Source organism: Aulonocara sp. 'chitande type north' Nkhata Bay, linkage group LG1 (genome assembly GCF_057382095.1).
Source record: "Aulonocara sp. 'chitande type north' Nkhata Bay isolate Kocher_YH1m ecotype deep benthic linkage group LG1, A_spYH_male_GT1.1, whole genome shotgun sequence".
Taxonomy (NCBI): Eukaryota; Metazoa; Chordata; class Actinopteri; order Cichliformes; family Cichlidae; genus Aulonocara; species Aulonocara sp. 'chitande type north' Nkhata Bay.
This window is the reverse complement of record NC_141344.1, coordinates 21,004,748-21,017,859: the sequence shown is the minus strand read 5'-3', so window position 1 is coordinate 21,017,859 and position 13,112 is coordinate 21,004,748. Positions and strand designations below refer to the sequence as shown.

The window sequence follows — 13,112 nt, the reverse complement described above, 5'->3', positions numbered from 1 at the left end:
ATTGCATCAAATAAAGCTGCCAGCCTCCTGCTGTAGAAGGTAAACAGGAAAATACACTCAAACAGCAGGATTCGATAATTTAAATTAGATCATAAAAAAAGAATGAAATATAGCCAACTTTAACATATCTCGATGCTTCCTGACAGCTTTATTGGCAATACAGAGGGACACGGAAAATAATCAGTCATAGAAGCGCAAATTGAGTTGATTCAAACCCAGAGCTAAGCAGAAGTGATGCACATACCAAGGCAGTACTGAAAAGTCATTCAGAGCGTAGGGGGAGAGTAAACACTGACCAAGCAATGGCAGTGCAGGCAGCACTGAATTTGTGTGTGTGTGAGAGAAACAGAAGCAGTGATTGTCAAACATCAGCTCGTTGTTCAGCTGCTGCTGAAGGAGGTGAGGGAAGACGGAGGAGGGGGAGAAGAGAAATCAAGAGTGTGCAAAACAGAAAAGACGTGTCCCCACACCTGTACAGAAAACAACTGAAAACACAGCTGTGCAGCAACAAAAGAGGGCTGCCGAGAAAATAAAGTGTGCCGGGTTTAAAGGGTTTAAGGGTTAAAGCTGAACTTAAGTTAGCAGGAAGAGAAGTGTGTGTGGTGGGAAGGTTACCTTCATTTCCCCTTGCCAGTTTTCCTCTGGCCCCATCTCTGAATTTAGTAGCTTCTATATACTGGCATAAAGCTACACAACAAATAAAAAAAAAATAGAATTAAAAGCCTGCTTCTTAATGGGTAGCGCATCACTTCTTATGTTGTGTTAACAGATCACACAGCTGAGAACAAGCTGCACACTCGGGGGACATCATCGCGTCTGGGGACAGGTGGGTATGTTAATTCAAGTCAACTGGTGGGGATATGACACTAGGATGCTGTGTTTCGCTGTGTCTTTACTGGATCATGCAAATCCATACTGCTGCAACAACAGGGATCCACAACAACCAAGTTAGCAGCAGCACTCTCAGCCAAACGCTACCCTTAACTAACATGCACACACTGACAAAGTTAGTCTACTACTGTCTAACTGTTGAAATCTTTACCAAGTACATCCATGTCTGGTTTCCCAGACATGGATTATTAAAGGCCTCCGCTTAAAAAAATAATAAAGTGGGCTAGGGTTAATCCATGTCTGGGAAACTGAGCCATACAGTATTAAACTTTTATTCATGAGTACTCCAAGCAGAAAGGTGTAGGATTTTTCTTTTTTTTTCTTTTCCCACGAATGTAAGAATAAGGCTGTCAATTACTAACAATTAAAAAATGTGGCAAGTGTTATCTCTGTGGCCGGATACAAAGAATAAATAACCACAATAATGAGTCACAGCTTTGAAGTGGGTGACACATTCATCATTAGCATTACACAGTCCACATACATTGCACTCAGTACTCACCGAGCACAGTGAATGTGGATTCAACTACACATGTTTCTTTTCCAAATATTTATTTATAAGTGACTTATGTATGTATGTATGTATGTATGTATGTATGTATGTATGTATGTATGTATGTATGTATGTATGTATGTATGTATATATTGTACTATTCTTAGTTAGTGTATTGTCTGTCTTGTCTTAATGTTGGTTTAAAATGGAGCACTGTAACAAAAAATAATTTCCCCCAGGGATCAATAAAGTATTCTGATTCTGATTCTGATTCTGATTAACACAAACCTGCAAATACTTCCTAACAAAGACCCTCTCTGAAGTCCTTTTGGGAAACATTTCCATATGTGTGATCCGCTCTAAAACATACTCAATTTCATGCTGGAAAACATGTCATGGTTTGGCAAAGTGCGCCGATGTTTAGATGCTATCAGCAAAGAGTCATGGGTTAGATTACAATGAATGAGCGCCCTTGTTTTGCAGCTCTGCAGCTCAGTTTCGATTTTTATATTTTACACACACACACACACAAAAAAAAAAAAAAGACCCTCTGCAGTCCTTCCAGCCAGTTAAACGTTCTCATGCATCGCATTGAACAAACATCAAGGAGAGCAAATTACAGCAGCATGTCAACCCCAAAACATGCCTCTGACTGTTTTCTAGCGACATCACCTTCAAAATAAAGCTTTTATCAGGCTACTGTGACCTGTGAGATCCATGAAAATCAGTTTACACTGCTTTTATAAAATTTTATAAAACGATCGCTTTCTCAAGTCTGGAGGATTGCATTAATTCGCTCTGCTGCACATTAGCATTTTACCAAGAACCCTAGATAAACTTTTTGAAAATGATGGATTAAAGTTATATCAATAGGAAACATCAGATGGCAAAAGTATCCGCTGGATTCAAAAGTCTTATCCTTTTTTAATCGGACATTAATAAAAGTGTTGACTGACGCGACAAACAGGTTCACATTAGAGTCCTCAGTACAGACACACAGATCCTGGCAAGGGAATAAAAGTCTTACGGATTAAGTGCTTTAATCTCTTGGTTACTTTCATATCCAAACAGCCCACGGGGAAGAAACTAGGCCAGGAACACATCTCAGACTACAAAAACCCCAGCAACTGAAGGCAGTAAGATTATTAATTAAAAATAATTACATATGGTGATAATTCATAACAACCTTATGTAAAGCACTTAGGTGTCATTTGATTTTCCTTAAGCAAATGTAAAATGCAGCACAATTGATGAAAAATGGCATCTGCTACTCATGAGGATGTAATGTAGGTCAAACTCAACGACAGAATGCAGACATGGAGCACGATGGATTCAAGCTGATTGTTAACCCGTTCAGTAGTACAACAAACATCTGGAAGCATCTGGCTGTGCAGCAAATAAGAGATGGCATGTTCTTTTAATTTAAATAACAAAATCAACTTAAAAACAAACACCTGGCTCTTAAGCTACTACAGAAAAGTTTGTTGACTGTGAAACTCATGAGCACAGATGAGCAACGCCTTATAGGAAGCCACAACAAAACACTGCAGAGGTGTGTAAAATAAAGCAGGCATAACAGTCCTTCCCAAAGAAAACACATACGAGGGTCTAACGTTTCATTTGCAAAAAACATGCAGAGCTTTTACTAAATAAAGGCGGCTTTGAATGAAGAGTAATGTTACTCAGATTAAATTCCAAGAAGTAAAAGTTAACCCTGCGAGTTCTAAGTTATCCCTACTTTTGACTCTAAAAGGGGCGTCCACACAGCAAGCGATGCACTCATTGCTCATCACTTTGTCGTTGATGATCAGTCATTAGTGGACATTCTAGGCTCCAGTTGCCTAGGTAACCCTCAAATGTAATTACCACCCTGTCGTAAGTCAATATGCAGTATCCTGCACTTTTACTAGTAGAACTTGAACTTCTCACATCGAATTTGATTAAACTTTAGTTCAGGTCCCGCCCATTTCCCTTCACTTTCACTTGAAGTCGTAGAAAGTCACTGACTTCCTGTTGTCTTTGGTTGGCACATCACTGCTAGTCGTTTCCTGTGTGGATGCCCCTTGACTATATGCTCTCAGAACATGTACATTTTTAATTGTTTTCCCAAATTCAAGTCAATCCAAGTTTGTTGCTTTTCTCCAAAACTCTGGGTTAGGGTTGTGCTCATCACTTGTCATGACCTAGATGTCACAGTGCAAACAAAGAGTCTATGGCAAATTTACAAAGCTTACAATTCTAGAAAAATCTCCATTTATGTAAATGCAACGACCATAATTAAATGCTATTTTTAACATGTGACTGGAAACAGCCACAGTTTTACAATATTAAATTTGAGCTTTATCAAAAACTAAAAATATCATTCCCAGATTTGCATTTTCCACGGCTGTCCACACAGGATGATGTGGCTGTTGTGTTACATCATGAGGCTTAAGTGAAGCTGCCTGAGACAGGTGTTCACTTCAGCTTCATCTTTATAATTAAAACTAATTACAAGCCAACTGCCTCACCTGGAGAAGCCATTTGTTAACATAAACACCAACAGACGCTACAGTGTAAACATCATCTTCCTTTGTCATATTCTCCAGCTAATGGACTGTGATGTAATAGAGTGTGGACCGGTAGCAGTGGGAGTAGAGCGTCACTGAGCTCCTCATCCTGCGAGCCAGGGACCACCCACAGCTCTGCATCCCTCCTGTGATCATGAACACACACTCCTACTATGGCACGGTTCACTAGGCTAGACATAAAGGGATGCACCTCCCTGACTGTAAAGCTATATTCAAACACGACTAAACTCCCTGCAGCACAAAGTGTTGTACAGACTGCTGACACGTCAAAACAGCTCAGCAGCAATAACGTCGACACTCATTCACCTAGCGGGCCCGGCACTGGCAGAACATGATAGCTCACTCACAGCCTAAACTCCCCGCCATCACAGCTCATGGTCCCCTGTGTGCTTTCTGTGAGTTTAACAAAAAGATAAGTTCGATTTTTTCCCCCCCCACTTGTTACAGTGTGGGATGATTTCTAAGCCGACACCAAAGTTGCTGCCTTATCGCATTCAATTTAGTTGTTAACATGACTTAAAAGCTATTAGCCAAAAACACCAGCACGGTGTTTCTTAGTTAGTCTGGAGGTAAAAAAATGTGTTTAACTCTGGAACACTAGTTTGCAGTTTTGTAACGCTATCACTAACGTTGCATATATTTTACCCGAAAAAAGATCGTTCCCATTAAAATACATTAAGGTACCCTATTCACATCTCATACAACCCTATAAAAAAGGGTCTAAAATTAATGAAAGGTTAGGGACTGATTAATGAAAAAAATTCAACAAAAAAATAAATAACAGAACTGGGAACTTGACTATAAAACTTTTTGACCAGTGGAAATTACCATTAAGTGATCTTTAGTCATCGCATATGTGAAAAATCCCCCTATGCTAGTGTTTTAGGTTAAGAAAAATGTCGAGATGTCAAGAAAATCCCATAACAGTAATTGACCTTTTAATAAAAACACTATCATTACACAGTAGTACAACATACAAAAAAAAAAAAAAAAAAAAAAAAAAGGACAAGCTGACCGCATAAATAAAAGACAAGTTCTTTTAACTGTCAACACATCATCTGATCACATTAAACTATGGTCAATTCGCAGACTGTATATAAAAGATGGTAACCCCTATTGTTATATCACCCATTGGTTACTGTAGCCCTAGCACTTTCCATCTTTTGTAACATCTATATTTGTAAATGGCTGTGTTGAGTAAGGGAAGAAACCAGCAGACACAACACCCTCTGTGGTGATTTTACAACTAGATGTTCTTTTCGGAAACCAGACGAGCTGCCTTCACTGACCCAGAGGCGCAACGACAGCAGCGGTCGTCTTTATTTATTGTAGAAAGATGTCTCGAACCCAGTAATGTCAGACTGTCAATACTTTTAATATAATATCTACACCAACATCAATAAAAATATCTTCCCTGGATATAATATTATACCACGACAGGTTTCATTTTTTTTTTTTTTTCCATAGTAAAGTTTTCAACTTGTCATACAAAGGAGGGCTTATCACAGTGGCTCCGTCTTTAAGGTAATTAAGCTGAAATTCAATAACCACTGAATTTTAACTCCCACATGTTGAACACTGCAGTAAAACCACCATCACTCACCACTCAACATTGTTACACTCTTGTACAGTTGCCAGTAATAGTGTTATTAGCTACAATGTAACTGCTAGGTAGTATTCATTCCCTCTTCCCTCAGGAAAACTGTCTCTGACAGATTAAATGGTCAAAATTTGTTCACCTTTGATAAGGAAGCTGAAATATGGCACATAACCTACAAATACCAGACAGGCTAATATCAGCAGTTTATCTACAGAGTGGCGAGAAGATGCCGTAGGGCCATAAAACCTGGTCTAACACCGCAGCAGCCTAAAATTTCAGCACACATCTGCTAGCAGCCAGGGGATTGAACTGCGGAAAAATTTGACCTGGTGGAAAAACAACCTTTTACACAAGAATGTGCAGGTTTAATTACTCTGCCATGACTGGGAAGAATGTAAACCTTCATCATTCAGCAAGTGGAGTTTAAAAGCCATTCTACAGTTGTGCACAAGGATAAAATATTTGCTATTTTAAATCAAGATAAATGTGAAAATAACACCTGTTCTTGGATATTATGATCAGTGGGGAGTAGGCTTCCACTTTTGGCGTTTCCATTTGAAATTCTATTTTAAAGAGACCGTAAATGTAATTTAATATAAAACAAAACAAAACAAAGAAACTTGGGTCTCTTCAGCTTTGCACCATCAAGTTGCTGATGCTGTGAATGTTCTTGTAGCTCCAGTAGTTCCAGCCCATTGGTAGCAATGCACAGACCTCAAAGCTCCGTAACTGCATGCTACACGCCAATATGCACAGCGGGGGGGATATATGTGGTTAACCTCAAAGCATTTGCCTACAAACTTCTACTTACAGTCTTTTATTTTTTTACCAGAACAGTTTGATATCTCCAACAGTGAGGTTGAGACAACTCATTTCAAATTTTCAGTCCTGCGGGCAAAAAGTAGCGCTTTCCTTCTGCTTGATATATTAAAACAAAAACTGAGGTGTTATCAATAATAGGATCAATCACTTGGCACAGCATGGCCAGCTTATACAGCCAGTTCTTGTATGAGGTCCCCTATATTCAGCGCCATATAATTTTAGCTGTACACTTTGCCCTGGAGGATCACGAGGTTTCTAATAACTCTTCAAACTGCATCAAAAGCTTCACTGATGCATTTTCAAAGGGATATTTTAAAATACCGGCCAGGTCCAGAAATACACAGCTCTGAGTGAAAATATGAAAGACGACATTTTGCATTTAAAGCTTTCAGCTTTCATGTTGAGCCATTCAACCTCATTTGTTTGCCGAGTCGGATTCGGGGACAGAGAGGGAGAGAGCGAGAGAGAGGCTGCCTGGGAAATTCAAAAGAGATGTTTAGCATTTGAATAGGTGGAGCCTGTCTGCATGTGTACTTATACCCTTCAGCTCCCTGTGCTTCCAGCGTGGCCTGTGAAGCCGCAGGGTCATACATATGCTAATCAGGTCCTCCCTAAGCTGCCAAACACCACGCTGTAAGAAAGTTTCGGTCATTCTTTGTGGATTGACTGTACGTGAATCACCACTGGATCATACTGAGAAAGAGGAACCGGCATGCAGAGTTTCATTTAAATCTTTTCTTGTAAGATGCCTTCAAGTCATTTAAAATGTTTCTCAAATCTAAATATGTGCAGTTTTCTTGTTCATAACGTCAACATATACTCATTTCGGATATCACCTTTTGAGGTCTTTTAAGGTCTGTGACATACAGCTGTGTCGTTACATTCAAATTTTTTGGGTTATTTATTTAAAGTTGTGACTACTTCGTCTTCTTCCTCTTAATCCATGATTTCTTTCGCCTTGTTCAGATGGCCAGATCTCCTTAGGTTAAAGCCAAAACTCTTTTTGCCATCTTCTTGTATCACACACACACACACACACACACACACACACACACACACACACACACACAAAACTGTAAACCCCCAGGTATACCTGTAGCACATGTTTAGCTGACATGATCATACATAAGCCATAACAATGGAATTTCCACACCATTTCCTCTTTTCAACTCAGACTGAAACAGCTGATAAGGGCAAGCCCCTAACCTCGTTCTACAGTAAACAGCAGCAAGATGCAGTAAGTAGAACAACATCAGTGAAGTTTGACCTCAGAGTCCCGGTTTGCATGTCGAAGCAAAGTTTCAGTCTAGTCAGAAGGCCTTAAGAGAAACCTCATCACGCACGCAGAAGCATTAAGTATGCAGGCGCAATATGCAGGTGATTTAAAAATATGCAAACCCAACCTGCAAATTATATATTCATCTGTGTCTTTTCGCTTGTGTCCAAAATGAGCTGTTACCCACTCTGGGTAATTTTAGTGTCTTGAGCGCTGAGTGAAGAACAACACAGCTGTCAATTACACAATAGGGCCTTCTTAATTCGTAGCTTTGCTGCTACACAATGGTAGCAAACCACAGTTTGAAGAATGGAAATCAATCACACAGCACAGCAATATCCCCACTAATACATGGCTGTCATTTTCACAGTGTTTGCTTTGTTGCACGTGTTGAAAAGCTCTACTTCGGAACTGTAAAATGTAGCTTTACTGTATCGATGGGAGGCCAAATCGCCGCATTAGTATGGACGCTTCAGACAACTCGTGCTTGGCGCATGGTTGGGTTCAGTTAAAATGCAAAACAGGGCACGTATCTAATTTTATTTTGCGAATTCAAAGTGAATTTTGTGCTAAAGACGCAAAAAAGGAACTTAATTTAAGGAAGTGAAAATAGGAAGTTGGGGGTGCTGAGGCTCTGAAAACTAAAAGGATTTTTGGTTAGGTTATTCATCTGAGAAGAACAGACGCTTCTTTCAACCACAACAGCAACTCTGCGGGGCTCGCACTACCTGCTGAGTCATAATAAATCACACAGATACGGGAGAGAAAATAAATAACAAAAGAGATTAAAATCAACTCTTCACTGAAACTGATCCCTTTTAATCACTGGACTGAAAGGACAAGTTGAAAAAAGACAAGTGCAACTAAAGACTAAAAATCAGGTTTAAAAATGGCTTCACTAATTGGAATGGTGCCTCAAGTGAGAAGAAGCCTACACCCCTCAACTTGATCACTCTCATTCAGCTTACAGCTAGGTGACATTACAGCTCAAGAATGTAAATATCGTGTTAAAAGACATCATGTGAGCTGACTGGACTGGCATTTTTCTTTCAGCATTCAGGGGCTTTCCCTTCAGTAGAGGCAGGTGCTCTGGAAACCCCTGACAATATTACCGCAAGAGAGAGAAAAATGATGGAGATCTCAGAATTTAAAAAAAAACAAAAAGCACTGTGGCCATGCTGTCATCGTCCACAGATTGTATCAGAGCCCTGGCTTTCGAGGAACTCTTCATCCACAGTTTCACATGCACATATAGTCACAAAAAGCTCAATTTCATCCACAAGCCATCCTCATGCAGGTAAACTCATGACAAAAAAAGGACCTCAGTCTCTAAGCAAAGCAGTATCAAGGTGTGTAAGTACATGCTGTCCTCTTATTAGATCTTTAAGCTATTTATGTAATAGTCTGTAAAGGGCTGGGTGTGCTACAAGAGGAGGAAGAGGATGGTTACATGTTCAGCGAGGGTCTCTGGTAGATGATGAGAATGTCAGAGGTGGGATCTGACCGGTAACCTTTTGTGTCGTTACCTGAGTACCTGGTCTCCTCTAGTGAAAGCCACGAGACAGTAGGACAGCCTCGTCACATGCAATTAGATTACACTGGCATCAGTGTTACAACAACACCAACCCTAATTTCACTGTAGGCAAAGCGTTTCCTTATGTAAAATGTGTACACTGCGTAGCGTCAGCATCAATTCACACGAATACACCCGGAGTGTGAAATGCAGCAAGGACTCTATCGACAGCCTTTGAATTTAAATGCATGTCAGCGCTTTAAACGAGGCATAACCAGCCAGCAATCCCCTTCGCTCCTCATCGAGCATTACAAACAAACAGGCTGGGAGAAGATGAGCTAGGCCTGGCGTTAGGTTCGCTCTGTATTTACCCTGAAAACATACATTAACCGAATTCATAGATGACATGCACAAAAAAAACATTACAGTCTCATTATCAACGCCGACTCTTTGTTATGATACCCGTTCATTCCTCTCTTCTTCTTCTTCTTATTTTTTTTTTTTTTGCCCCAGCATCAGCCCGACATTTACCCAGATGGCTAATGTGCTTACCGGACAGTTCGTCGGGTTCCAGCCCGCTTTCGGTGTCGAGTCCGCAGATCACAAAATAATCTGCGAACCGGCAGGAACCGGAGCTGAAGCCGGTGGTCATTTTGAGACTGGTCCGGTGGTACCCTTATCCCTAAAACAGGGAGCATATTAAAGGAACTCGGAGAAGTGATTTCTCCGTGCCATTACCGACGATACGCTGCTGCGAAGCTTGAAAATCACTACCGACACTGAGCTAACCTGATCAGCTCGCAGCAAGGGACATCCTTTCGAGCGCCTTCACAATAAACCTTTATACAGGGGGAAATCGGCCTTCAGAATAAAAGTCAAGAATAAATAAATACATATATATAAATTTAAAATTTTATATGAGAAAAAAATATAACAGCATATTTTATATATGCTAATCATATTGATTATGAGGAAGACTATAGTACGAAACAACTATAACTCTAGTATGTCTGTGAAGGTTCTCAGTCATCTAGGTCATCGTAGTCAAAGGAGCTTGCAAAGAAAAGCGTCTGGACTTCTTTAAGTTGCTTGAAGACGTTTCACCTCTCATCCGAGAAGCTTCTTCAGTTCTAAGGTCAAATGGTGGAGAGTCCCAGATATAAACCTAGTGGGAGTAACCCCCCACAGAGGGACAAAAGGACCCCCTGATGATCCTCTAATCGCCTGAGCCAAGGTGTGAAACTGGGTGTGGGTCCCAATCAGCCAGAGTTTCAGGTGAGTTCATTGTGAAACCTGGCCCCACCTTATCATGCGAATTCCTGAGGTCAGATGGCCCAGGATGTGAGTGGGCGTTAAGGCGTCTGGGAAGGGATCTCAAAACTGGATTATAGATGGCAGAGAGTTGGTGTCGTAAACCCCCGCCTCTGTTCAAAGATGGTCGCTCACAGTGGACATAGATGGCTTCTTTCACTCCTCTTACAAACCATCTGTCCTCTCTGTCCAAAATGTGAACATTGGCATCCTCGAAAGAGTGTCCTTTATCCTTAAGATGCAGATGGACTGCTGAGTCTTGTCCTGTGGAGGTGGCTCTTCTGTGTTGTGCCATGCGCTTGTGAAGTGGCTGTTTGGTCTCTCCAATGTAGAGGTCTGAGCATTCCTCGCTGCACTGTACAGCATACACCACATTGTTAAGTTAAAGGAAGCACTCAAAACGTGCGGCTATCCTAAATGGGCGTTCTTAAAGTCAGCAAAGAGGCACAGAAAAGAAGACTAGACACCAGCGAGGGAGGATAAGAAGGACAGACGCAACAACATTGTCATCCCCTATGTAGCTGGTGTATCAGAGAAACTCAGGAGAGTTTTCTCCAAGCATGACATCCCAGTGTATTTCAGACCCAGCAACACGCTCAGACAAAAACTGGTTCACCCGAAAGACAAAACGCCAAAACACAAACTTAACAATGTGGTGTATGCTGTACAGTGCAGCGAGGAATGCTCAGACCTCTACATTGGAGAGACCAAACAGCCACTTCACAAGCGCATGGCACAACACAGAAGAGCCACCTCCACAGGACAAGACTCAGCAGTCCATCTGCATCTTAAGGATAAAGGACACTCTTTCGAGGATGCCAATGTTCACATTTTGGACAGAGAGGACAGATGGTTTGTAAGAGGAGTGAAAGAAGCCATCTATGTCCACTGTGAGCGACCATCTTTGAACAGAGGCCGGGGTTTACGACACCAACTCTCTGCCATCTATAATCCAGTTTTGAGATCCCTTCCCAGACGCCTTAACGCCCACTCACATCCTGGGCCATCTGACCTCAGGAATTCGCATGATAAGGTGGGGCCAGGTTTCACAATGAACACACCCGAAACTCTGGCTGATTGGGACCCACACCCAGTTTCACACCTTGGCTCGTGCGATTAGAGGCTCATCAGGGGGTCCTTTTGTCCCTCTGTGGGGGGTTACTCCCACTAGGTTTATATCTGGGACTCTCCACCATTTGACCTTAGAACTGAAGAAGCTTCTCGGATGAGAGGTGAAACGTCTTCAAGCAACTTAAAGAAGTCCAGACGCTTTTCTTTGCAAGCTCCTTTGACTATAACTCTAGTAGTATTTTTTTAAGAATAATAAGATTTCCAGTTAGCCACACTTAAGTTATTTACAGTGATCAAAATTGATACTAAATCATCACCTTGGCGCATGGATAAAATTCATACCTAGACATATAATCATGAACGAGCGATGGTTTAAGTCTAAAAATTCTGTCATAATTTAATATTAATAATATTTCCAATTGACACAATTGAAATTCAGTTACGGTATTCATTTAGAGCAATTTATTCATTTAATAATTTATTTATGAACCCAGAGACGCTCAAAGGTAGTGCCCTTGGGCAAGGAAAGATATCTGGCATTGCCTTCCAGAAAAACTGAAAGAATTAAAGTTATGTATCCATCATCTAAACCAGCTGCATAAATGTGCTACGCCAAGGTTGTGGTTTCTGAGCTTTCATCTACCAGAGATTTTAGGTGTACTGCTCAAGAGCCAAAGTGTACTCGTGCATCGTAAAAAGCAATGGATTAGCTGTACTTTTTCATGGAAGCATCAAAGTGTGGTCTTCTAATATTCTATGATTTTAATTTGTTGAGTACATTAGTGAAAGAAGTCCGTGTGAGTATTGTGTGAATATGTTAGGGTGCGAAAATATTTGTAGAGTAACATTTCAATGAACTGTACTGCAACAGTGGATGCTGATACAAGTAACTAAACAAAATGTAAGTTGATTTAATAAAGAACACCACTGCGTTGTCATTCCTCTAAGTGTTATGACACTTATGTCACGTTTTTGTTAATTGCTAAATCAAAGCTAAACGTTTCCATCTGTTATATTTTAAAAACATTACCGTTGCTACACATGCAAAACTAGATTACACTTAATGGGTTATTTTAACCAAACAGGCCGTGCTGCTTTACAGTTGTGTTACAATGTCACCACCTGGTGGCACTAAATAACTAACGACTGCGTTCTTTGTTGTATATTTCAGTATTATTAAATATGTGCACTGTACAGACTATGTTCAGAACTCACATTGTGTAAAGAGTTTAATGACTCAATAAATACATATTTAAAAAAACAGAACAGAAATGTGAAATCTGTAAACACTTCATACTGCAATACATCACTGCACAGTATAATACTGCTTTTTCAAATGTTGCAGAGGGATACAGAAGAAGTATCACACATTATCACTGATTGGGTAAGACGATGGGGGGGGGGGGGGGGGGGGGGGGGGGGGGGGGAATTAACCAGTTGGTATAGTAGGTTAAGTTGAAATTAGGTGTAAGGTTTAAATATTTTAGAAAAAGTTACCAACTATCATTTGTTGGCATATTTAGCATTACAGGGGAATAAGAGGTTACTCATAGCTGCAACAGGAA

The 13,112-nt window shown here is 40.6% G+C and overlaps 1 protein-coding gene across 6 annotated transcripts in view; it reads right to left on the bottom strand.

Annotated features, from left to right (window-relative positions):
- dennd5a (DENN/MADD domain containing 5A) overlaps positions 1-9,971 on the bottom strand; it is a 33,636-nt gene extending 23,665 nt beyond the window's left edge. For 4 of the 6 annotated variants that reach the window (XM_086287818.1, XM_086287821.1, XM_086287820.1 and 1 more), the window contains exons 1-2: positions 9,718-9,971; positions 616-687 (exon numbers count right to left, since the gene is read on the bottom strand). In XM_086287818.1, coding sequence (XP_086143944.1) covers positions 616-687; positions 9,718-9,817 — 172 coding nt within the window. In that variant the 5' untranslated portion in view covers positions 9,818-9,971. The remainder of the gene's footprint in view (positions 1-615; positions 688-9,717) is intronic. The other 2 variants (XM_086287819.1, XM_086287824.1) reach the window with 1 other exon arrangement.
- Positions 9,972-13,112: the final 3,141 nt, after the last annotated feature.